At 42.7% G+C, this 26,711-nt stretch overlaps 1 protein-coding gene across 2 annotated transcripts in view; it reads left to right on the forward strand.

Moving 5' to 3' along the window:
- The window catches only part of ABCC4 (ATP binding cassette subfamily C member 4), a 146,492-nt gene that overhangs the window by 7,547 nt on the left and 112,234 nt on the right, over window positions 1–26,711 (forward strand). Inside the window, exons 2-11 of one of the 2 annotated variants that reach the window (XM_035114283.2) lie at window positions 5,370–5,480; window positions 6,345–6,465; window positions 8,053–8,271; window positions 13,449–13,538; window positions 15,319–15,482; window positions 17,639–17,764; window positions 18,566–18,815; window positions 20,751–20,855; window positions 22,591–22,680; window positions 25,070–25,261. In XM_035114283.2, coding sequence (XP_034970174.1) covers window positions 5,370–5,480; window positions 6,345–6,465; window positions 8,053–8,271; window positions 13,449–13,538; window positions 15,319–15,482; window positions 17,639–17,764; window positions 18,566–18,815; window positions 20,751–20,855; window positions 22,591–22,680; window positions 25,070–25,261 — 1,468 coding nt within the window. The remainder of the gene's footprint in view (window positions 1–5,369; window positions 5,481–6,344; window positions 6,466–8,052; window positions 8,272–13,448; window positions 13,539–15,318; window positions 15,483–17,638; window positions 17,765–18,565; window positions 18,816–20,750; window positions 20,856–22,590; window positions 22,681–25,069; window positions 25,262–26,711) is intronic. The other variant, XM_035114284.2, reaches the window with a different exon arrangement.

Below are 26,711 nucleotides of genomic sequence, written 5' to 3' on the forward strand. Positions count from 1 at the left end.
AGAGAAACTGGCCACCCACGATGAAGTGAAGTACAAATCGAATGGTACCTAAGTGGGGCAGAAGCAAGAAGACTGCATGTTAGCTAGTCTTTCCTCATTTTGTTTAATAAACCAGACATTTGTATAGAAGTTTGGAAGTGGATGTTACTGTAAAGTCACCATGTTTACAGGCAGAAGTTTGGATAGCAAAACATTGAAACAGCCCTATGTTTCCACAATCTTTCCCTTCACCCTGACCCTGTTGAATTGTTTGTTCTAACTCAAGGGAGTTACAGTGTCTGAAAAACAGTTCTCAAGGCTGAATGAGCCTCTAGGCGCCCAGGCAATCTTAATACCCTTTCCTGACTGTGCAGCTTATTTTGTATTTCCATCATCCAAGAGTCAAATCCCAAATGATGTCTTAAATTCTTTATATGGAGTATTTCTTTACTGCCCTGCTTTGAAAGATTCCTAGGGCAGTGTTCAAAAGCTTGAATGAAATATTGCGCAGAAATTAAAATAAATACAGGCCCCATTTGCACTATACATTTAAAGCAGTATTATTCTGCTTTAAACAGTCATGGCTTCCACCACAGAATCATGGGAACTTCTAGCAACTCTCAGCACCCCTAACTAAAGTTCCCATGCTTCTTTGGGTGGAAAGCTGTGACTGTTTTAAAGCTGTATAACGCTGCTTTAAATGTAATAGGGTAGTGCAGACGGGTCCACAGTTTTAAATCGGCAAGCATTTAAAAAAGGCAACACAGAGACAAAATGCCAGTAAACCAGAGAATAAATAAAAAACCTCAAGAATTATCTACTATCGAAAATCTGTAGGTGAAGGTCTTCACTTGCCGCAGAAAATCTTGCAAAGTTGTTGCCAGATTCACCTTGTTGGGGAGGTGATTCTAGAGTCATGGGGCCACTTTAGAAAGGCCCTGCCCTTTGTGGAAGCGTTCTTGGAGCTGGTCTTCTCCAGAGGAGTTTAAGGCACAGACAAGCTAGTGTGGGAAGAGGTGCTCCTTTAGCCATTTGATTCCTAAGCTGTTTAGGACTTTAAAGGTAAGGCCCAGCACCTTCAATGGGTTAGCTTTGGAGCAAATAGGGAGCTAATGTACTGTAGAGCTTTCAAGATACTTGTGACATGAACTATTTTGTAAGCTGATTTTTATAGAAAAAAATTAACCCCCAAGGATTGATTTGGAAAGTTGGTTGTGATCTGGTGGTGTTTGGGGCAACAGGCGCAAGTTTGTTTTGTTAGCCCTTTATTCGGAGCTAAGGAATGGAGTTGGTTGTTGTTGCTGCTGCTGCTGTAGTTATGTGTTCTGTTGCTTTGTCTATCTGAGGCTGGCACAACTTCTGACCCACCAAGATGAATATGGTCTGCCTGCCAGATGTTTGACAGCACTTGCCTCTTTCCACCCAGCCCTTCAGGACTTGGCATGCGGTAAAAACCAGAGGTTTATTAAACACTCAGTAAATGCTTTTGCATCACTGGTGGACTGTGTTTGGCTCGGTAGATCACACGCTTTGCAGGTCTGGTCTAGAAACTCCTTGCCATTTTTTGAAATCTTGCTGGGCTTACATACTGATCCTAAACATGCTTCCTTCGAAGGAAGTCCCAACGAATGAAGCAGAGCTTTGCTTCTTGATAATATGCTTAGGATTACAGCCACCTTACACCTGTCCTTAAAATTAGTGGCGTTAGCATCCCTTGGTTACACTGAGACAGGCATGGAGTTAGATCTGAAAAGCATTCCTGTGCACCTTGACCAATGTTTTCCTATTGTGCTGAGCCACTTTGATGACTTGCCAAAATCTGGCTCCTTGAAAGAGGCACTGGGCAGACTTTTCTTATTTGAGGGTTGCTCTCAAAGAGTTTTGTTCCCACTTGTGACACAACAGCGCTTAAACATGATTTCCGTCGGTGTTTGGACTTATTCTGGCAGTGTGCAGGTGTCATCCACCTAGATCTTTACCCGGTCTTTGTCAAGGTATTCTGTGAATTTGTCAACTGGGGCAATACATGGAGATAGTGATCTCCTTATCTCCCTGGCCTTCCTGATGTAGCACTCAAAATGACTCGTAAGGTGAGGGGAGGGAAGAAATGAAGGTGGAGCTGTCTTTCTAGACAACCCATTGTGTACGTACAACATCAGTTGATGCCCAGGTGTATTTCCCATCATTTCTGGCCTCTGGCTGTGGCTAAAAGCAGACCACCGGGTCCCCACCACTGGTGTTACTGGCCACCCTGCTGCTTTTGGAAGAGACTTGCGAGGGAAAAGCACAAGTTCTTGGAAATCTCTAGGAGTGACCTGTAGGTTGTGCTGCTAGAGAATTCATTTGAACAAAAAGCAGCATAGAAACACAGTGGTACCTCGGTTTTCGAACGTCTCCATTGATGAGCATTTCAGTTTTCGAACGCCGTAAACCCGGAAGTAAATGCTTAGGTTTTCAAACGCGCCTCGAAAGTCGAACATGCCACACGGCTTTAGCTGAGTACGAGATTCTGGGGCCTAGCTGTCGGCTATGGAGTTTTCAGATTTTGAATGTTTCAGAACTCAAAACAGTCTTCCGGAATGGGTTACGTTCAAACACCGAGGTACCCCTGTATAACGTAATAAATCAATCCAAACCAAACTGTTTGGCCAGCAAGGTTGTTTCAGCCAAGGCACGCACACCTAACATATCCGTGGGGGGCAAGCATGATGTCACGTGTGGAACAGGTAAAGGTGGGGCTTGGACAAATGAAGCTTGGCAGGATTGCCGGTGCTAGTTGGGAACTGCTTCAGGGAAAGTTTCAGTAAGTGCTTGGGAAGCATTGCATACTCTCTTGACCAGGCGGTTTGATTTCAAACCTCATGGGCAAGCCGGGGCACCTGATGTCTTTGTGGCATCGGGTGATTGCCAGGTGGGTGACCCTGCCCACCTGTCAAACTTTGAACTGCAAGGGTGCTTGGAGATAAGGATCTGACCTCTCCACCAGATCCAGATTCCCCACCTCTGATTTTTAACGTCACATATAAAATTCTGCTCTTTGGCGTAGTTTCAAGCTGCACAGAGCAATCCTTTGCATGGTTCCTCTGAAATAGTACTTCGTTCTCCAATGCTGTAGATTGGCTACCTAAAAACCTTCATAGCTAAGGTTTAACTAAGCAATAACCTTGTCTTAAACATCTCTCTTTTTGAAAAACGAAATAAAATATTTTTTCCATTCCCCCCCCCCTCCCATTTGGGGCCCTCACATCTCTTTCTCCAGGTGAATGAGGCTGTAGGAAACCTTCCTTTAGTGTAAATATCAACCTGCTTTGTTTCCTTTAGAGTTTTGTGATAAGCACACAGAGCTCTGTACAAAGAGCTCCACGTGCCCAGTCAGCAGATGTCTGGCTTGGCGAAGTCCCACAAGTTTATGTTTAGCAGGAGGAGCCAAGCTGAAAAAAGCCTGGGGGATCATTTCTGTTTAAGAGCGGACTCGCTGCCCTGCCTATTTCCTTTTTTTAAAAAAATGGTACATGCATATAATGTGGCCAGTCTTGAGGACGGGGAAATCATTGCTGCCCTTGGAAAAAATGACATCCTACTTGAAGGGCTTGGCTACATTGGGGAGCAAGGACTTAAAAATCTCATTTTTCTCAGCCTTGAATAGGAGAAAGCATTAAAGCACCGCTGATTAATGAACGACAAAGGACTTCCGTGGTGGTTAAGTCCTTTGCAAAGCAATTGAAAGTCCAAAGGGCGCTGGGGCAGAGGGGCTTTAGACGACAAAGAGTTTCACAGAACTGGGGGAAAAAACGCTTCCCCTTCACCCTCAGCTTGCCTTGCCCTCAGGGTCAATGCAGGTTGGGAGAACAAGAGCAAAGTTGCCAAGAAATACTATCCTTAAGAAACCTGCTTGTGACATCAAAGCTCTCCCCTTTTTTGCCTTTTGTTTGCTTAATGTGTTAGGCAGTGTAGATACCATACCATTAAAGTGTTGCCCCCACCCCCAATCCTGGGAAATGTAACTTACCCTGCACCCTTAACAAACTACAGTTCCCACAATTGTGGTTTTTTTTGGTGGGGATGTGTTTTAAAGGTATGGAGCTGTGTTCGAAATTAGCCAGGCACCAGGTGCATTTGGCAGCTGGCTTTTGACTACTTTTACAACCAAGTGAAGATGGCTGAGGCTCATGTTAGAAACACAGGAATAATAATAATAATAATAATAATAATAATAATAATAATAATAATTTATTATTTATACCCCACCCATCTGGCTGGGTTTTCCCAGCTACTCTGGGTATATAAGCTGGATGTCAAATGGCTCCTTAAAATCAAAGTTACAGTCGCCAAAACAGAATGCCGTTTTGGAACAAGATGGCTCTAAAGCAGGCTTCCCCAAACTACGGCCCGCGGGCCGGATGCAGGCCGCGAGTTTGATTTATGCGGCCTGCAACACTGCCCGCTGCTGCTGCCCGCTCTTACTGGTGCAGCGCAGCTGCCCACTTCCGGGTCGGAAAAGCGCTGGAAATAGCTTGTGTGCATGCGCAAGCATCATTTCCAGCGCACTTCTGGGTCAGAGAAGGCCCGTGTGCATGCGCACAAGCTATTTCCTGCACTTTTCCGACCTGGAAGTGCGCCGGAAATAGCGTGTGCGCATGAGCACGGCGCGTGCCCGCGCACTCCCCCGCCCTCTGGCCCACTGCGTGATCGGCGCTGCGGGCACCGGCCCAAAGCCAGGTAAGTTGGGGGACCCCTGCTCTAAAGTCATGCAGTCAAACCTCGGTGCCCGGATGCCTCTGTTTTGAAACGTTTTGGCTCTTGAACATCGAAAACCCGGAATTAAATGCTCCAGTTTTCGAATGTTTTTTGGAAGCTGAACGTCCGATACGGAATGCAGGAAGCTCCTGCAACCAATCGGAAGCCGTGCCTTGGTTGTCGAAACATTTTCGGAAGCCGAATGGGCTTCCGGAATGGATTGTGTTCAACAACCGAGGTTTGACTGTATTTTTCAAATGATGGGCCGACTGTGATTGATTCTGTGTTAAACATCTGGGTAGTTCAGATGAGCACCTTGAACAAGTTGAAGAACTTTGAGAGCTTAAAGAAGAAAAGTCACTTGATCCAGAATATTTGGAGCAATAATTGCCATGATACTTTGAAAAGCTGGTGTCGCTGGATCAAGTTTGTCAGTTTTGTTGAATTAATTAAGGTAAATGGTTTTAATTGGATTTTGAATAAATCTGCAGTTAATTGTCAAAAGGTTTGGGAGCCACTGATCCATCCATATCATGCTCTGTATACTGAATTCCTGCTTTTATAATCATGTAAGCCTTAGTCCTTTAACAGGTGTGTGTGTCAGAGAGTGAGGGAAATTGACATATAAAGCAATTTTTTAATCATTTAAACAGGTGGCTGAATCCTTTATTTGTTACCGGTCATAAAAGGAAACTAGACGAGGATGATATGTTTCAGGTACTCACCGAAGATTCCTCTAAGGTGCTTGGGGAGGGGTTGCAGTGGTAAGTAGATGACAGAATATCAGTGATTGTATTTGGATTTTTTAAAATTCTTACACAGCATGCATCAATCTGCCTCTTCCCCAGGTCAAGGATTTTTGAAATGTATGAGAGGAGAAACCCTATAGTACCAGCTTTCTGCTCTGCTTGGTGTGCTTGTGCAGTGGTACCTCTACTTACGAATAACTCTACTTACGAATGTTTCTACTTACGAACGGAGCTCCGTCCGCCATCTTGGATGCGGTTTAGATAGGATTTGTTCTACTTACGAATTTTTAGATAGGGTTGCTTCGACTTACGAATTTTTTCTCCCAATGCATTCCTATGGGATTCGACTTACAAATGTGCGTTCGGAATGCATTAAATTCGTAAGCAGAGGTACCACTGTATATTGGAGTTCTTATGAGGCAAGACTTGATATCCCAGTTTTTGAGAGGAAGACAGGTTTTTCGATGGCTCAAGTATCAGAATTGCCTTGGATTGCATTTAAACTGATTTCTGGCTTTCTCTGTGTTGCGGAAAGTACTGTAACCATTTTGATAGCTCTCTCAATCAATAAGTTTGTAAGTGCGGGCTTAATCTGACCTGTGCCTGTTTATAGGGTCAACTTGTCCTTGCAGGAAAAGCAAGCAACTGACTTGCAGGAAAAGCAAACAACTGGCAAGAGAAGGCCTCTCTCTTTCCCAGCAACTTATCACAGTTCATCTTGTGTTTCTGTACAGTAGATGCATGAAAGTGATCATTCTGTGGACTGATACTTCTCCCTTCCTTCCTTCCTTCCTTCCTTCCTTCCTTCCTTCCTTTCTCTCTCTCTCTCTCTCCGCCCCCCTCCCCTTCAGCATCCTTCACTCATGTTTTATTTTATAGGTACTGGGACAGAGAAGTGCAAAAGGCAAAAAAGGAAGCGAGGGTGCCACATTTAACAAAGGCAATTATACTTTGCTACTGGAAATCTTATCTGCTTCTGGGATTTTTCACGCTGATTGAGGTAATGCAATGAAAGAGATGCGCTATAAGATCATAGGAATCATAGAGTTGGAAGGGACTATGAGGGTCATTTACTGGTAGTGCACCCCCCCCCCCCCCGCAATGCAGGAATAACAGGGATCGAACCTGCGACCTGGGCAGGATCAGCACCACGCTCTGACCAGCTGAGCTGATTTGCAAGGCAGAATTCGGTGTGGTGGTCCTGTTCTCTTCCTCTCCCCTTCCCTCAAGCCTCCACGTGCTGAAATCCCACCTCCCCTTTCCGAACATCGATACCCTTGCAGCTTTCTCTTTAAATGCGGAAGACAACAAATGGGCTAGAGATACTAGCCGCAAGCAGTACTCCTCTGTGTATTTTGGGTTTAGCGGCACAAATTTAAGCTGTTTTCTGCCTTCAGGCAAAGCTGTAGGCTCAACTGACTTCAGTTTGGCTCCTCAGTTTGATTCCTCTCTAGGAAGTGCCACATTCACACAATACCTTTAAAGTGCTACGATCCCAATTTAAACCACGGCTTCTGGTGGCTGCAGTTTGTCAAGGATGCTGAGAGTTGTTAGGAGACACCCCCCCCCATTCCAGAGCAGAGTGGTTTTAGCAACCAGACCCCCTTCATAGGGAACTCTGGGAACTGTAGCTGTGTGAGGGGAATAGGTGTCTCCTAACAATTCTCAGCGCCTGTAATAAACCACAACTCCCAGAATTCTTTTGGGGAGGGGAGCCATAGCTGTTTAAAGTGCTATCATAGTGCTTTAAACCTATAGTGCGGATGTGCCCGGTGACTTCAAATGCAGCAGTCATAGTGCTGAGAGTATGCCGATGTTGTCCCACATTTCGCCACAGCACCCAGGTAGGAGTAGTGGGAGATTCATTTCCGATGTGTAATATATTCCCTTTATAGCCTGTACTCTCCAAGAGACAACTGATCATGTCATTTTTGGTAGGCTGTGGACAGATGAGGGCTCCTAGACAGATTGCTTTCAGAAAGCTAGTGTAGCACCACAGCAAACAGATTGCGCTATGAACCTGAAAATTCCAGGTTCAAATCCTGGCATTGCTATGAATTTTCCAGGTAAGCATCTTTTTCCCACAGTCTGACTCGCGCTCTTCAACTACACCATTGTGTCTAAGCACGTAGCAAAGCTTAGATGCAACTGACGGGCGTAGGAAGGTAAAAAATAATCCCCATAATGTGAAGGAACATGTTCTTCTATCTATGAAACAGTGGACTAAGGTGGTTTGATGTTTGCTGGTTAAGGTGATTCTACTTTTGAAGCAAGTTCAATCTTCTAGAGGAAGATTTCGCTACAGTGGCACCTCTGGTTGCGGACACGATCTGTTCCAGGGTGCCATTCACACCCCAAAAAGTCCGCAATCAGAGCGGTGCTTCTGCGCATGGGCAAAGTGTGATAGAGCGCTTCTGCGCATGCGCACGCGCCGAAACCCAGAAGTAAACACTTCCGAGTTTGCCACGTTCGCAAGCTGAAAAGACGTAACCTGAAGTGGACGCAACATGAGGTATGACTGTATTATGATTCTGCTGTGTTTCTTAAAAGCCTCTCCCCCACCCCCGCTTTTCTCCCCACTCTCTAGGAAACACTCAAATTAATCCAGCCAATATTTCTGGGAATGATTATTGCTTATTTTGAAAACAGCGGCTCGGATGTTGCCTTGAAATACGCCTATGGCTCCGCAGCTGCCTTGTCTGTGTGTACGCTGGTTTTGGCCATCTCTCACCACTTGTATTTTTATCACGTACAACGTGCGGGCATGAAGCTTAGAGTGGCCATGTGCCACATGATTTATCGCAAGGTGGGTAATATAATTTCCTTTATCTCAATAAACAGGACGCTTAAATATGTGGGGTCTTGCCTGACTTTGCATATGCTGAAGCAACTCCCTTTTAAAACATATGCTTGAAGTTGATAGCATTAGGAACAGGGAGGGGGGAAAAAATCCATGGATAATATTTGGATTGTGATTAGGTTTTGTTTTGACTTATTCTGCACTGGATCTTTGTTCAGAGATGAGGCTGTGAGGGCTGACTTTTCGAAGCAAAACACTGCAAGCAGGAGAGGCCTTGGCAGCCATTATACGCACTCCTAGACCTTTACAGGAACATACCAAAAGAGGCTAAGAAGAAATATTTAACTGTCGAGGTCCAGGAATGTGGACTGATGGGAGAATGAAATACAAACCCAGGGTAGTAGTAAATCAGTTTCCAGAGGCTTGTTTGTAACATGGCAGGCCTAAATTTTGTTTTCATTCTTGCCCTTGAACTCAGGAACTGGAGCTTTCACTTCCCACCTCAAATGTCTCTGACAAAAAATATCCTCCTGTCTTTGCAATAGAAGACATGGGTAGGGCTGGGTGATATATCGATATATCGTCCAAAACTGGTTTGAAGTCCATATTGTGATATCGGTTTCATAATTTTTGACCTGGCAATATATCATGAATCATGGTGTGTGTGTGTGTGTGCTATGCAAAAATCAGAATGTGGGAAAATCGGCAAAGCCAGCCAATGCCTCTACATAATTCCATCCTTATTTCAGACATTATGATATATCAATGTATTGCAGTGTTTAGGTGGTGGTATATTGGTGTTGAAAACCAAATATTGCCCAGCCCACATGGGTGGAATACATTTTCTTTTCCCTGTTAATGGCTGCATTCTCTTGGGGTTGCTCTGTCAGTTAAAACAGCAATGGCCAGGACCAGAAGTGGCTAGGGCAATTCTTTTTCTCTTTCATGCCCCACCTAGCAGGTTGCTGACTGACGGACCGATCGCTCTTGTCTGAACTGATCGCTTGTAGATCTTATAAGGTTGTACCTTATAAGGGACAGAGATATTGCTAAAGATCTAGGACTGAATTAAAATAGCATGCTTTTTTTTGGCAAAGAGATGGAACACACTTGGCAAAGAACACACACTTATGAATGAAAACATGGGAAATTGGCATGGATTGGAACTGGACCCACCCATTTTCTAGTAGTTTCGCTAACTGGTCTTGAAGGGGGCCAGGACTTTGGTCCTTTTTATGAGCCCTGAAGCAGGGTAAAATTCAGCTGTTTACCTAGGCATTGCTGTGATCTATGGAGGGAGATGCTCTCCCCATGGAACCAGTTTATAATGATTCATCTAAGGTGCAGCTAGCTAGCAACTTAGGCCTCTCTCTCTTCTCTCTCTTCTCTCTCTCTCTCTCTCTCTCTCTCTCTCTCTCTCTCTCTGTGTGTGTGTGTGTGTGTGTGTGTGCACGTGTCTGTCTGTGCTTGCTTGTAACCATAGTGTATGCATATATGTGTGTGAGAGAGCTGTGTCTCTAGTCGTCTTGGTAAAGCTGCATTTGTTTTTAGTGCATTTGCTGATACCTGGGAAATTATCCCTTAGGAGTTATGTTGTAATGGAGTAAGCACATGGCTTTCTTGTACATAAACATATCTCTGAGGTATTAATTTGCCATTCTAGATGAGATAACTCAAGTCTGTTATGGGATTTAATAAAATAGCCTTTACATCGAACACTGCTTGTGGAGAGTAAAAACCAGTTTGGTGAGGAAAAGACAAATTGGCTTGTGTTGTGATCTTATCTCTTTATTTTTAGTAATGCAATTATTTTTTTCTGCTTGATCTCCCAACATTGCAGAAGTCCTGGAACACACTAAGCATTGGTCTTTGTCAAAGTGTGTGTGTGAGTGTGTTTGTGAGGAGTAAAGTGGTTGCAAATTTCTCCACTTCCACCGGCACACTGTGTGCTCACCACTAAACCGTGGTTAATCTTCTTGACCAGGGGGTCAGCAAACTTTTCCAGCAGGGGGCCGGTCCACTGTCCCTCAGACCTTGTGGGGGGCTGGACTATATTTTGAAAAAAAATATATGAATGATTTCCTATGCCCCACAATTAACCCAGAGATGCATTTTAAATAAAAGGACACATTCTACTCATGTAAAAACATGCTGATTCCCAGACCGTCCGCGGGCCAGATTTAGGCGGCGATTGGGCCGCATCCGGCCCCCGGGCATTAGTTTGGGGACCCCTGTTCTTGACCATGGTTTAAAGTAACTTGTGAGAGGCATTGTTATGTGTCGTTTGAGGTTGGAATTGGTTTTAGTTTTGAATTGTGTCATTTGAAATATATAGGTTTGTCCTTGTGAGTCACGTTGTCTCACTTTCAAAATGTTTGTACAAAGTAGTGTTGACAGGATGAGTTGGAGGAATGATGCTGATTTATAAAGCACATCACTGTTTGGTGGTGTTTTGCTTAGAAACCTCTAAAGACCAGGATATGGACACAGTGAATTGTGTACTGTACATAGATTGGCTTCCATGGTTGGCCTGGAAGTCAAGGACTGTTGAGTACAAGGTGTTCCTCAGTAGAAGGTCCTGACAATGCGCTACGGCATAGATATGCACAATAAGAAGCTCTGTACCTTAAAATGTTGCCAGTATTGTCATGTGAGAGGTACAGGAAGAGAAGCTGGCTTCATTCCCAGTCCTTTACTTCCTCCTCCTCCTCCTCCTCCTCCTCCTCCTCCTCCTCCTCCTCCTCCTCCTCCTCCTCCTCCTCCTCCCCTCCTCCCTCCTCCTCCTCCTCCTCCTCCTCCTCCTCCTCCTCCTCCTCCTCCTCCTCCTCCTCCTCCTCCTCCTCCTCCTCCTTCTTCTTCTTCTTCTTCTTCTTCTTCTTCTTCTTCTTCTTCTTCTTCCACAGAAATCCTTTATAAGGACAAAAGAGCTTGCTTGATAAGCCAGAGCCTTATCTAGTTCAGTATTCTCGGGGTTACCCACCAGATATCAGAGGTATATTGCCTCTGACAGTGGGCTATCATGGCTAGTAGCAATTGATAGTGTCAGCTTCCAGGAATTTGGCAAAATGCCCTTGTAAGCCATCCCAAGTTGGTGGTCATCACTATCTCTTGTGGGAGTGAGTTCCGTAGTTCAACTGTGTGAAGAAGTAGTTTCTTTTGACAGTACTGAATCTTCCATCTTTACTGGAGTTCTAGTACTATGGGCTATGTGAGACATTTCTCTGTCTGCTTTCTCCCCACCAGATAGAATTTTTGACACCTCTACCATATCCCCTCTCCTTCCTCACCTTTTCTCTAAACCAGGGTGGATAAAAATCATTGCTTTTAAAATAAATAAATCAGGTTTTTTATATATAAAAAATTAAATCTGGTTTTTAAAATAAAATGCTTTTGGAGTAAAAATCTTTCTAATGATTTAAGATCTAAAGATCTATTTCTAAAGATCTATTTAAGTTGCATTATAGTCCAAACGCTATTCAGCAGGAAATAAGGCTTTGTTTTAAGTTTTTAATGTGTGCTGAAACTCATTCTAAGTTTTGTTTTTTAATTGTTTAGCCACATCAGTTAACAAACATGGATACATTTGATTTAATTTGATTTAAATCAAATCCACCCTGCTCTAAACTAAGAAGTCTCAAATGTTGCAACCTTTCCTCACAGGGGACTTGCTTCATCCCCTTGATCATCTTGGTTGCTATTTCTGGACCCTTTCCAACACTACGATTTCCTTTTTTTTGATGAAGTGACCAGAGCTGTACATAGTCTTCCAAGTGTGGTTTACACCATAGATTTGTATAACAGTACCACAATATTAGGGACGTGGGTGGCACTGTGGTCTAAACCATAGAGCCTAGGGCTTGCCGATTGGAAGGTCGGCGGTTCAAATCCCTGCGACGGGGTGAGCTCCCATTGTTCGGACCCAGCTCCAGCCAACCTAGCAGTTCGAAAGCACGTCAAGTGCAAGTAGATAAATAGGTACCGCTCTGGCAAGAAGGTAAATGGCGTTCCCGTGCGCTGCTCTGGTTTCACCAGAAGCGGCTTAGTCATGCTGGCCACATGACCTGGAAAAACTGTCTGCGGACAAACACTGGCTCCCTCAGCCTGTAAAGCGAGATGAGCGCCGCAACCCCAGAGTCATTCACAACTGGACTTAACTGTCAGGGGTCCTTTACCTTTACCACAATATTGGCAGCTCCCCCCCCCCCGTACTTTTCCTAAGATGGAGCTATGGAAAAGATGGATTCTAAAACATTTGCTTCAAGCTATCTATCCACTATGACCCCCCCGATGATTTTGTTCCTGGTCAGAGCCTATGATGAATTAGTATGACTACGTTACTTAATTAACCATATAGTCGTACCTTGGTTTTCAAATGCCTTGTGACTCGAACGTTTTGGCTCCCGAACGCTGCAAACCCGGAAGTGAGTGTTCCGGTTTGTGAACTTTTTTGGGAAGCCAAACACCTGACGTGGCTTCCGCGGCTTCCAGTTGAGAGCAGGAAGCTCCTGCAGCCAATTGGAAGCAGCACCTTGGTTTTCGAACGTTTTCGGAAGCCGAACGGAATGGATTCCGTTTGAGAACCAAGGTATGACTGTACTAATATACTGCAGTTGCTTAGAATGGGGGGAATAACTGCAGTGGTGATGTTGCGATTTCACATATTATGTCATTACAGTGTTGGGAAGAACTTATGCCAAGAGCTTAAGCAGAACTGAGCCAAAGTTGAAGGCTGAGGCCCAGCCAAATCATTCCCCCCCAACCTGCAGATCGAGAGCCATTGAGATTCAGCTGGTTCGGATCACCCATGTGGCAGATGGAGAAAGCATCGTCTTTCTTCTCCAGCTGTCTTTGTCCTCAGTTATCACGTACCCAAATCCGAATCATGTTTTTGGTCCAAAAACATGATTTGGTGGGATGGGGGATATGAGCCTTTGGTGTAGCCCTGACTTCTTACACGGCCACAGAAGAAGATACTTGATTCATACAGCTCTAAAATTTGCATCAAACATCTTCTTGAATAGTAACCTTACATAGTTAACAAACTGAGTCTGGAAAATATTGTGAACAAAATACCCTACAATGCAACTAGAGAAATTAGACTTCTCTCTCTCTCTCTCTCTCTCTCTCTCTCTCTCTCTCTCTCTCTCTCTCTCTCTCTCTCTCTCTCTTCTTTCTTTCTTTAGGCACTTCGTCTGAGCAATACAGCAATGTCAAAGACTACAACGGGCCAGATTGTAAATCTTCTATCAAATGATGTGAATAAATTTGATCAGGTAAGGCCCAGTATAATTCAGATACTGGTTTGCTTCGGGGAAAACAAGCCACAATCAGGTTTACTGATCCAGGGATTGTGGTTTATTCCATACTCTAGGAGGAATGAGTAAATCGGGAGTCATCGACATGTTCATAGTAAGCCACCCATCACGATTTAACCTGAAGCACCCCAGTGTTGAGGTCTAAACAACAGAGCCTAGGGCTTGCTGATCGGAAGGGGGGCAGTTCGAATCCCCGCGATGGGATGAGCTCCCGTTGTTCGGTTCCCAGCTCCTGCCCACCTAGCTGTTCAAAAGCACGTCAAGTGCAAGTAGATAAATAGGTACCGCTCCGGCGGCAAGGTAAACAGCGTTTCCATGTGCAGCTCTGGTTTGCCAGAAGCGGCTTAGTCATGCTGGCCACATGACCCGGAAGCTGTCTGCGGACAAATGCCGGCTCCCTCGGCCTATAGAGCCTGATGAGCGCCGCAACCCTAGAGTCGTCCGCAACTGGACCTAATGGTCAGGGGTACCTTTACCTTTACCCAGTACATAGTTGTCAAGTTTTCCCTTTTCTCGCGAGGAAGCCTATTCAGCATAAGGGAATTTCCCTTAAAAAAGGGGAGAACTTGACCCAGTGTCATGACAGCATTGAGCACCCAACTCTAGTGGTGCTGTTAGCACCTTGTTCTTTTATGTGGTGAACTCTCTTCTGAAGAATGGCTCACTGTGAGGGCTTGTCCACACTTCTGTTTGCGCCATGCCTAGAAATCATGGGTCCATATTTAAATATGCTCTCTGTTCCTTTTTTGAAAATGCTTTCTTTTATTTTTATTATTTTTATTTGCATGGGTCCAAAGGCTTTCTCCTTGTCCTGCTTATTACCCATGGTGCTAAATCGGAGCAAACATCAATCTGGAGGAAGCACTTCTCCTTTCTCCTTTCAGTTGTTATTATTATTATTTATTATTTATTGAATTTATATACCGCCCTATACCTGGGGGTCTCAGGGCAGTTCACAGAATAAAATCAAGATATAAAACCACAAAATACATAATGAATTTGAATTTATAATGAATTTGAAAGACACAGATATGTTCCTGTCACATCGACATTCTTTTTGAATTGTTTGGGGAAGGTAATGGTTTTTCTCTTCTGATTTAAAATTCTATATACAGAATTCAAAGATGGAAAGATTCTTTGTGGTGTTTTGTAACATTCTGTAATGGAAATTTTATCTGTAAATTGTCAAGGGTAGTACAATAAAGCTGTTGTTGAAGATGATTGAAATACTGTAATTGTTTGCCTGCAGGCTAGTTTGCATACAGACACACACAAACTGCTGCCTCCAGAATTTCTGCTTTGGTTCAGGTGGACCTGCAAATATCCGCATGCGAACTAGAAGTGGCTTTGTTTTCTTTCAGCCCCATCTACATCTTTATTTCTCATTCATGTAGAATTTTCTCCATGAGTCACACAGGCAGTGCTCCCCCCCCCTAAAAAAATGTTTAGGGGTACTCTCCTTTTGACTCAGGAACATCACCATTTTATAGTTCAAATCAGGAAAAATAAATGCAGTAAATGGACAAAATTACAAAGATTCACAAAATGTTTAGGGGTATGCGTACCTCTGCTCGTGCCCCCCCCCAAAAAAAACACTGGTCACAGACATCTCTGAACCCATGTATGATTGTGTAAGGGAATTTGCCATTGCTGCTAAAATATGTGAAGTACACCTGCGACTGTCACACTCGGTTCTAATGGCTGCTTTCAGTAAATTTGTGTGTTTCTATTTCTGCAGGTGACTATTTTTTTGCATTTCTTATGGGCCGGACCCCTTCAAGCGATAGCCGTAACGGCTCTTCTTTGGCTTGAGATTGGCCCCTCGTGTCTTGCGGGAATGGCTGTTCTCCTTATTCTGCTTCCTCTGCAAAGCTGCATTGGGAGGCTGTTCTCATCGCTGAGGTAAAAGCATTTGGCGTCTTGTGATGTTTGTTTCAGAATGTTTAAGAGATCCCTAGAAAGAAACCTGCAAACTTCATTTTTGTTTTGGTTTGTATTTTGTTATGTGCACATTTTAACATAAATTATTGAAAAAAAGGAGTGTGTTCATTCAGTGGAAAGAACAGAAAGCACCAGAAGTCCTTGGTTGTATGATAGTTGGTTTTTTAAAAATCTTCATGACATTTTGTTTTTGAACTATTTGCTTGGGCAATCAAGAGTAAGGAATCTTTTGCATTTGGGAAGGTTGAAATTTTCAACTTTCAAATTCCAAAAATGAGGGGTGCTAAAAAGGTTATAACATGACTTGGGAATTCAAAAGATACTTTGGTTAAATTAACATAATTTAGTTTTGATTGGCAAGTAAACTGTTTGTAAAATTGCACAGAAATCAGTGATTGCCCAAGTACTTGCAGTTATATTCTACATTATTTATTTGTTTGCTTGTTTGTTTATTTATCATGACCCAGCATTTTCAGAAGGTAAACTAAGCATTATTTGGTTTGTCCAAGAGCAGTGTATGTGCTTTTTAAATCAAACCTAGATTTACCAAACTAAATACTGTCTGATCACAAAAATAATAGCAGGTTTGAATTCCCTCACACCCTAAACCACGTTTTTAAGACCGCTCACGGAAGAAATTTGCAAACTTGAGCTTTCACCGCCTAAAATGACATGCTCTGCCATTGCATTCTCTTTCGGTTGATGTGTGTGCTTTAAAAGGCAGTAAAGAAAAAATGTAAATTCTCAGTTACTGCATTTGTTGAGGTTTTGAAAAGACAAATTGCTTACTGGTTAGGCCCATAATAGTAATAACAACAACAATAATTTATTATTTATACCCCGTTCATCTGGCTGGGTTTCCCCCATCTGGCTCCCAATAGAATATTATCATTTTATTATTAATTTATTAATTATTATTAATAATAATAATAATAATAATAATTTCTTAATAATTTCTCCTGATATGCAACTTTTTATATTCAGCTTTGAATAATGCACACTCATACCGTGGGTTGCGAGCGTGATCCGCGTGGGAGGCACGTTCGCAACCCGCAGCGTTCACAGCCTGAAGCGCCGTGTCTGCGCACCTGTGTGACACAATTCGTCGCTTCTGCGCATGCGTGTGACATCATTTTGCACTTATGCGCATGTGCGAGTGCAGAAACCCAAAAGTAACCTGGGTACTTCCGGGTTCGGTGCAGTCCGCAACCGGAAAACGCACAACCCGCAGCATTTGTAACCCGTGGTATGACTATATACATTTTTTGTGAGCAATTTCCTCTAATCAAATGGATTTTTAATGTTATTTCACTAATATATTCATCTTTATGCACACTTCCTCCTAATATATGCATTTTTGTAAATGTCTTTGGGTTGGAGGACTGCGTCACACAATTCAGATTTTTTTAAAATTCCAAGGGTATGGTATTATTTGTGCACTTTGCTGTCAATCGTTAAGCTGCTTCAGAAAGGTCGGTGATGGTGCCCACCTGAGAGGTGCCAGAACTGAGTTCTGGCTGAAAAAAAAGCCCTGGATAGCCTAATAAACGTTCCCTTATTCATTCATTCATTCATTCATTCATTCATTCATTCATTCAATTTATATGATTCATATCCCACCTTTCCCTCCATGGAGCTCACAGTGGCCTTTGTGGTTCCCTATGGTGCTATTCTTCTAGAAAAAAAGGTGCCAGAACTTACCATGAACGCCTTCTCTTATCACGGCAGTGGCGCCCACTTGAGACGTGCCAGAACAGAGTTCCTGCAAGTTCAGGCTAAAAAAAAGCCCAGGTTCTTTTCCATCCTAATTTAATTCCCACAACAACCTTGTGATATAGGTTGGTCTGAGTGACAGGCTCAAGGTCACCCATAGGTATATCGAACAGCGTCGAAAGCTTAAATGATTATCTAATCTTAGGTAAACAGTTCACTAAACAGTTATTCATTAGCATTCATACATTCTTTCCGCTTGGAAATAACCTATGGATGTCTTTGGAATAACCTTTAACCATTTTGGGGGCCAAATATATATATCCTAGAGGATTTTTTTAAAGACGAAAACACAAAGCTACAAATGGTTTGATTGCAACTTTAATAGTTTCCTCTTGAAATTGCAGGAGCAGAACAGCAGCCTTCACAGATATAAGGATCAGGACCATGAATGAAGTCATCAGTGGAATGCGGATAATTAAGATGTATGCTTGGGAAAAATCATTCGCTGATCTTGTGAACAATATGAGAAGGTAATGTTGAATGCTCATCCAAAGTTATGGACAGGCAACCTTGCCACCTTCTGGTTTGCTTAGGGTTTTTGTTTGTTTGTTTGATATTTTGTTTAATGATATGTCTTCCATGTCTCAAGAAAAGAGTCCAAGAATTTTTTTTTGAGGGTGTAAAACAATTATCTTGACATGCCTGAATAGCCTGTTTCTTCCTTCCTTATGCAATGGTGACATATATTTCCGTAAGTAGTGGTGATGTAATAATAATTACAGTTGCCGTATGCGGTAACTTAAACATATTGCCGTCTTTAAAACCTGAGAAAAGTATAAAGCGGGACACAGCATATTTTCGATTTGTTATACCCTGAGACCTCAAAAATGTGCTCCAAAAGAGCAATCCTATATATTGTATAAGCTATCAGGTATTTTCATAGAATTGTAGAGATCCTGAGACTCCATTCCCTCTTTTTTAACCTTTGTTGTTTTGTTTTTAAAGTAGATATATATATATATATATATATATATATATATATATATATATATATATATATATATATATATATCCAACCACAGGAAATGAAATCTTGCTCCTGCTATGATCTTTCTCCTCTGTTTATTACTAAATGCAATTAGAAGAACAAAAAGACTTCTAGGAGTGCACCTCTCTGTAGACTGATTTATCGTGGTGTGTGTTTAAAATACGTACGTTTCAGAAGATCTCCTTGTGCATTGAATGTATTGTTATGTGCCGTGAAAATAAATACTTTTTAATCGACTCTATGTTATTGTTACTACAACTACTACTACTATTATTATTTTCAGGAAGGAGATCTCCAAGATTCTCAAGAGTTCTTACCTTCGGGGAATGAACCTGGCATCTTTCTTCGTTGCCAGCAAAATCACCGTGTTTATGACGTTCATGACTTACGTGTTGCTGGGCAATGAGATCTCTGCAAGTCGGGTGTTTGTTGCGGTGTCTCTCTATAGTGCCGTGAGACTGACAGTTGCTTTCTTCTTCCCAGCGGCTGTTGAGAGAGTATCGGAAGCAATGGTCAGCATCCGACGAATCAAGGTATTGTGTAACAAACAAAAGCGGGTGTTCTCTGGATATGCTTAATTGCAGCATTGCAAATCCACGAAACGGCCAGTTTTTTGTTTGTTTGTTTGGAAGTCTCCCTCCTGTATCCATGTTAGTCCTTTGTGGCCTCTTAGAGAAAGGAACTACTCTATTCCGAACTTTAAAATGGAAAGCGTAATGCCTGGTGTTCAACAAAAGAGGTTCAAAGACTCATTCAAGGCAAATCTAAAAAAAGTAGTATAAACACAGACAACTGGGAAACATTGGTCTGCGATGCTCCAATTGGAGAACAGCCATTACCAAAGGGGTCATGGGCTTTGAAGACGCTCGGCTTTGAAGACGCTTGAACTTAAGACGAAAGGGAGAAATGTGCTAAGAGGAAGGCACGCTTGGCAAACCCTCACCATGATCAACTCCCGTCCAGAAACCTATATCCCCACTGTGGAAGAATGTGTGGATCCAGAACTGGCCTCTACAGTCACATATGGACTCACTGTTAAAACTCTGTTCATGGCAGACAATCTTACTCAGCTACGAGTGATCGCCAGAAAATAAGATGTTAGTCCTTTGTGGCCTCTTAGAGAGAGGAAGCACACAAACATTTTGTCAGCATTTCTTGCCAATTTATTTGTCAGGATCAGTCTACCAAATTTGACAGGGCCACACACCTGCCAAACTCACAACATCACTGTGGCAGCAAACGATTGCTGGGTGCGTTGTGCTGCTTGCCGGTCAAGTACCAGCCGACCTGATGGCTGCCGGGCACTTGGGAGGAAAAACGTGGAGGAAAAGGGAGCTTGCTTTGGCTGTGAGTGTCTGTTTGTTGGTATGTGGCAGCCAAACCAAGCAAGATTTGTTGTTGTTTAGTCGTGTCCGACTCTTCGTGACCCCATGGATCATAGCACGCCAGGCACTCCTGTCTTCCACTGCCTCCTGCAGTTTGGTCAAACTCATGTTGGTAGCTTCAAGAACACTGTCCAACCATCTCGTCCTCTGTCGACCCCTTCTTGTGCCCTCCATCTTTCCCAACATCAGGGTCTTTTCCAAGGATTCTTCTCTTCTCATGAGGTGGCCAAAGTATTGGAGCCTCAGCTTCACGATCTGTCCTTCCAGTGGGCACTCGGGGCTGATTTCCTTCAGAATGGAGAGGTTTGATCTTCTTGCAGTCCATGGGACTCTCAAGAGTCTCCTCCAGCACCATAATTCAAAAGCATCAATTCTTCGGCGATCAGCCTTCTTTATGGCCCAGCTCTCACTTCCATACATGACTACTGGGAAAACCATAGCTTTAACTATACGGAGCTTTGTTGGCAAGGTGATGTCTCTGCTTTTTAAGATGTTGTCTAGGTTTGTCATTGTTTTTTCCCCAAGAAAGCAGGGGTCTTTTAATTTTGTGACTGCTGTCACCATCTGCAGTGATCAAGGAGCCCAAGAAAGTAAAATCTCTCACTGCCTCCATTTCTTCCCCTTCTATTTGCCAGGAGGTGATGGGACCAGTAGCCATGATCTTGGTTTTTTTTTGATGTTGAGCTTCAGACCATATTTTGAGCTTCAGACCATATTTTGCAAGATTTAACCTCTGTTAAATCAGCCATTTAAATCTGACCAAACTGCAGGAGGCAGTGGAAGACAGGAGTGCCTGGCGTGCTCTGGTCCATGGACACGACTAAACAACCACAAAATCAGCCATTGAGCAAGGGTTAAATTCTGTCTTCTGGCTGGGGGTACCTGTTCCTTGCTGGGAGCAGGCATTCACAACCAATGTAGAATTGAACCTGACCTGAAGTTGTTTACCTGTTAGCGCCATTGATAGTTTCTGAATGTGGCTTTGTAACCTTGTGATTCACAAAGAAATTCTGGGTTATTTTCCCTATGCTGTTCTGCTTCGTGCTCAAAGAAGTCTTTGTGCTTTCACCCCTGTTGATACAGAACTTTTTGATCCTTGATGAGATTTCCGAGGTCAGCCCACAACTCAAAACTGGCAGTGAAAATGCACTCCTTCATGTGCAGGATTTGACCTGTTACTGGGACAAGGTAATGTCATTTGAAACAGCAAAATAGGAAGGAGTTCGATTTAATCCCAGAAGTACACTTCTTCCACAGCTGGATGTTGCTGAATTCTCTTTTTATCATTGGTTTAAGCAGTGAGTGGCAATGGGGAGCCAATCTGGCGAGGTTTTTTTGGGGGTGGGGGTGGGGGGAGAGGCAAGAACTTAGGAACCAATCTTCTACATCAGAAGCTGGTGTAAATTAAGATGGCATAAAGTTACAACAAACCCAAACACTGTTCAACAGCAAGGCTACTGCCCGCTGAGACATCTAAAGCCTGGCAGAGGGAAAACAAGCCTTTAAAATAGTGTTTTTTAAAAATTTCACTGCCTTTATTGCTGGCTTAAATGGTTTCCAGATTGCATGATCGAGTTGAACAGACTTAGGTACCAGCCTGTTCCATCCAGCCCATTCCCAAGGCAAAACATTGGTCCAGCAAATCCCCTGTTTGATTGTAACAAAATCTCTAATCTGTTTCAAAGAAATATTAAAGTTATTGGTAAGAACAGTTTAAAGGCACTTAGTTAACACATTGAGTTCTCTCTGAGTTCTTTCTATTCAATAGCTACGTTCTGAAACACAGCGTTATATTTGAATCAGATTTTCTGTTGAATGAAAGTGCAGTACAATGAAGGTGATATCATGGTCACAAAGGTTGTGGCGGGATGGTTTGTGTGTTGTGAATGAGTGTGTGTTAATAGGCTGATGCTGCCACCTTGTGGAGCTTTATAAATAATATTTCAAAAGGCATCTTCCTCCAAAATTCAAACCTCCTGAAGTTCAAAATGAATCATTATTAAAGGTTTTAGAACACAGCCATGTGAGCTGAGGTATGGGTTTTTAGTGGAGACTTGGTTTCCATTTTTTATTGATTATTGATTGCTTATTTTATTTCTATACCGCTTATTTCTTTCCGCCTGTATGACAGAATTGTTCCACCCTTTGGCTTGGAATCAGCCTGATCCCCTCCCCCTCTATCCTTTTCCTTCTGTGATGGAACCTCTATTTGGGGACTTTCCTGGCTTTTTTCTGGCCCACGTAGGACCAGTCTGGATGGTTGGCCTTGGTGAAGATTTGACATTTTCTCCCCCCAAACAGTTTTTGTTCTGGGCTTCCACTGAAATGAGGCTGCATTTTAAGTTGTACTTTAATCCTGTTTTTAAGTTGTATTTATATCAATTGTTTTTATACCTGATGTTAGCCGCCCTGATGTTGGCCAGGGAGGGCAGGGTATAAATAAAGTTTATTATTATTATTTTATTTATGTTATTAAAAATATCTCTAAGAAATTGAAGCTACAACAGCATAAACAAAATATTACAAAAAGACACAGTTACATATAAAGATGTTACATTAATACAAAGTTACTAATATATAATATCAATCAATATATAAAATAATCAAATCTTGAAAACTTATCAAATGATCTCACTGGATAGTATTTATGTATTTCAAGAAACAGATAGAAGGAAAGATGCCGCTGAGCTTTGGTCTAGAAAATATGTGGACAGGTTTCACTCTGAAACAATGCTGAGAGAATATAGATGCAATTCTAAATCTCTTGAAGTTTCCACCTTGATTCTTAATATATTTACTTTGAAACAAATACTACTACTTTCATTGAACACTGTTTCCAGGTATATTTTCTTGGGACTGCAGACTTTTCTGATTCTAATACCTGCCAGAATTTTTTATTAATTGTTCTTTTGTTAATGTATAGGCTCTGGAATTGCCGACACTTCAAAACATTTCAATTACTGTCAGACCAGGAGAATTACTAATTGTGATTGGCCCCGTGGGAGCAGGAAAAGTAAGTCATAACTCAGTTTTTTACAGTGCTAAGAATTACAGTATAGTTAAGTTGTTCACAAACCATCCAGTCTTCTAATTTTGAGGCAGGTGGAAGGTGGTCAAAATAGGTTTTGAAGATTTTGCAAATTGCAAGAGCTATGAATTCCTAAGGCTTCAATCCATGCACACAGGTATTATTTTTGTCTGTTATTATGGTATGTACTTTTGTGTTTTCATATTGTAAACCACCCTTTGAATGAAGGGCGTTATGGAAATTTAATAAAAAATAAAACATGCAGATATCTGTCATAAGTGCTAAAAATGCTTCCAATTTGCTTCTAAACAAAGAATGTGTGCCCAGATTTGGGCATTCATGTCTAGGTTAACTAAGTGGAGATAGGCATCACCTGGGAAGACAGGCAAACTAATGCCAGTGTACTGGAAGAAGCAAAGATCACTAGTGTTGAAGCAATGATTCTTCAATGTCAACTTCATTTGACTGGTCATGTTGTGCGGATGCCCGATTATCGTCTTCCAAAGCAACTACTCTATTCCAAACTTATGCAAAGCATAATGCTGGTGGTCAACAAAAGACGCTTAAAGACTCTCTCAAGGCAAATCTTTAAAAATGTAGTATAAACACCAACAACTGGGAAACACTGGCCTGTGAGTGCTCCAATTGGAGAACATCCTTTACCAAAGGTGTCATGGGCTTTGAAGACGCTTGAACTCGTGATGAAAGGAAGAAACGTACTAAGATGAAGGCATGCTTGGCAAACCCTCACCGTGATCAACTCCTGCCCAGAAACCTATGTCCCCACTGCGGGAGGACATGTGGATCCAGAATTTGCCTCCACAGTCATTTACGGACTCACTGTTAAAACCGTGTTGATGGAATACAATCTTACTTGGCTATGAGTGATCTCCAAAGAAGAACTAAGTTGAGATAAACATGAGCGTTTTGCCCATATGCCTGGCCCCCTCCTTCCTGGTAACTGTGGTTAGTAGGATCTGAAACAATAGTTTGGAAGATTTTTATTTTTGGGGGGGTGTTATTATGGTTTATTCTGACCCTAGTAACCACAGTTTCCCAGTTTAGACTTAACAACAGGCTATGGTTACTTAACCTAGGAAGTCTTCAATCGAAGCATAGAGCACATGGCTATTTCGGCTTACCGGTAATAAGTGTGTGGCTGCGGATCACACCAATGAACTGAAGGATGTGGACCCAAATAAATGAATGAAATACATTAGGTATTCCAAACTCTTGCATTGCGTGACAGCCCAATCTGTGCTGCTGCTGCAGTGTAATGAGAAGTCTGCACCTCTGCAACTAAAGCAGATTATTTTGCAGTCGTAGAATCCCCCCAAAAAGCTTTGGTACAGCAAAACTGTGCCAAGATTTAAGGTTGCTTTGTGTATCTAGCGCTAACTGTGCCTCTTATACTTTGCAAGGTCCCGTTCCACTAATTGCCATGACTCATTACTGGCTTTTTCTTTATTCTTGTTCATTGCTTGTATTCTTAAGGGGAAAATGGAAACCAATAAAAGCGTACATAAGAAAGGTTGATAGAACACTTTGTGGGGGTTTTTAAATAAAAAAATTGTGTGGAAGGATTTTGGGGCAGTTGGTTAGCATAGCCCAGGGGTTGGCAAGGCTTACTGGACATGGGCTGGATCACTCCCACGGAGATACTCCGTGGGCTAGACCGGTGCAGCGTGATGCCGGAAATCGCTTCTGTGCATGTCCAGAAGCGATTTCCGGCATCTGGGCATGCCCAGGAGCGATTTCCGGTGCCATGGACATGCTCAGTCGCTATTTCCAGCATCTGGGCATGTGCAGAAGCAATTTCCGGAGCTGCAGAAGAGAGTCCCCGCGCCACCACGCCGGTTTAGTGCAGCTTGTGGGGACTTGCTGAGTGGGCGACTCAGTTCAGGGGTGGCTCATGGGCCGGTTAAGCGACCCTCATGGGCTGTTTCCGGCCCATGGGCCTTAGGTTGCCGACCTCTGGCATAGCCTGATGTGGGGGGCACAGTGGTTAGGGTTTTTTCATCCGGAACTCACCGGAACCCAGTTCCGGGACCTCTCAGGTGGGCGCCATTGCCATTATAAGAGGCATTCATGGTGAGTTCATGCAGCTCTTTTTCTAGAAAAATAGCACTGGTGTTAGCCATAGTTATGTCTGGTGCTGTTTATTAAGTCTGGTAAAATTAAGTGCAGGAAGATTAGGTGAGGGAGCAATTGAGCTCCTCTCCCAGTTGCTTGACAATAGCTAAAAGCATTATGTCGGCCCATGTAATAAGGGTTGCAGGAGGAGGTTGCAGGAGTGGATTTGCACGTACACATTTTTTTCCTGCACCCATCGAAAACCTTAACTTTAATTATTTTTTCTCCCCAACGCTTTCAGTCTTCACTCTTGAGCGCCATCCTTGGCGAACTGTCTGCAGCCAAAGGTTCCACAGATGTTCAAGGGAGAATAGCGTATGTTTCTCAGCAGCCGTGGGTGTTTTCTGGCACCGTAAGAAGTAACATACTCTTTGGAAAAGAATACCACAAAGAAAAATACGAAAAGGTTCTCCGAGTATGTGCTCTCAAGAAAGTAAGTCCTTGTCATTGAAATTCTACTCAATATTGATCCAGAGCAGAACTCAGACGTGTAGTTAGCAGAGTAAAAATTTAAACACCTTGCAGCATTCCCAAAAAATAGACCGGCGGCAATTAAATATTTCATCCAGCAGAGCTTTACTGCTGCTGAAGGCAAATGAGCATTATGGTCACAAATCCAATACATTCAGGATTGGCACTGTCCATAAGAAATCCAGTTGCAGCAGACTTAATTTTAACTTACAATAACTTCTAATAAGTCTAAACCATAACACTGTAGAGAAAGAGAAAAAGTGAAACCAACAACAACTACAGCATAGGGTTTCCCCAGCCACTCGGGACGGCTTCCAACAGAAGAATAAAATAATCGATTAAAGATTAAAAGCCTCTCTAAACAGGGCTGCCTTCAGATGTCTTCTAAAAATCTAGTTACAGGTAGGTAGCCGTGTGGGTCTGAGTCAAAGCAAAATAAAAAAATTCCTTCAGTAGCACCTTAAAGACCTGATAGCTGTTTTTCTCTTTGACATCTGGTGGGAGGGCGTTCTTCTCCTTCTGGCCCTACTTTTCTAGTAAGCATGACCTTGATAGAAAAGAGATAAGAGAATCAGTTTAAACCAGCTAAACCAGCTATACTCAAGCTTCTCTGAAGGAATAACCCAAACATCATGAACCTTCTGCTTGTTTCTTTCACACAGAGAATCTTCCAGAACCCTCCTGAACTAATCAGAATAGGAAAGTTCTCTACACATCAGATCAATACTTTCTTCACTAAGAAATGCAAACTGACAGTCCTCTCCATGGAAGATTTTTTGAAAAACTTCACTGTGTGCTAGTGACCATTTGAAATGCATTTAGTGAATATTTAGTGAGGGTTGTATCCGGCGAAGTTTTGTTTGTGCCAGAACTTCTGCTCCTGCAGTGGGATTTCCTCTTCCTGTGCTTGCCCTGATCTAAATCTGCTTCAGAGGGTTAAGGGAAGTCCCAGAACATATTGGGGGAGGGGGGGCGCATGGAGGGAAGAGAGCGAGGAGAAACCCAATGGTGCAGTTGCAAACCTTTTGCAGCTCATAGACCTCTTGAAATAGCTAATGTTTTTAAAAACAGCATAAAGGTTAGTTAACATAGCTGAAAAAATACCTACCGATTGAAACTGCCTGCTAGTGAAATAGCATTCCAGATATTATAATAGGAGTTTAGTATGTGGTTTTATCACTTGTTAGATTTTTAAAAACTTTTGGAGGCACATCATACACACTCACCAGTGTTAACAGCCTCGAGATCTTCAAATGGGTTACACGTCTAAGACAAATACATAGCACTGGATTATTACATTAAGAAACTGCAACACTTTAATATCAATAGGTAAAGGTAAAGGGACCCCTGACCATTAGGTCCAGTCGTGACCGACTCTGGGGTTGCGCGCTCATCTCGCATTATTGGCCGAG

Source organism: Zootoca vivipara, chromosome 4 (assembly GCF_963506605.1).
Source record: "Zootoca vivipara chromosome 4, rZooViv1.1, whole genome shotgun sequence".
Classification (NCBI taxonomy): Eukaryota; Metazoa; Chordata; class Lepidosauria; order Squamata; family Lacertidae; genus Zootoca; species Zootoca vivipara.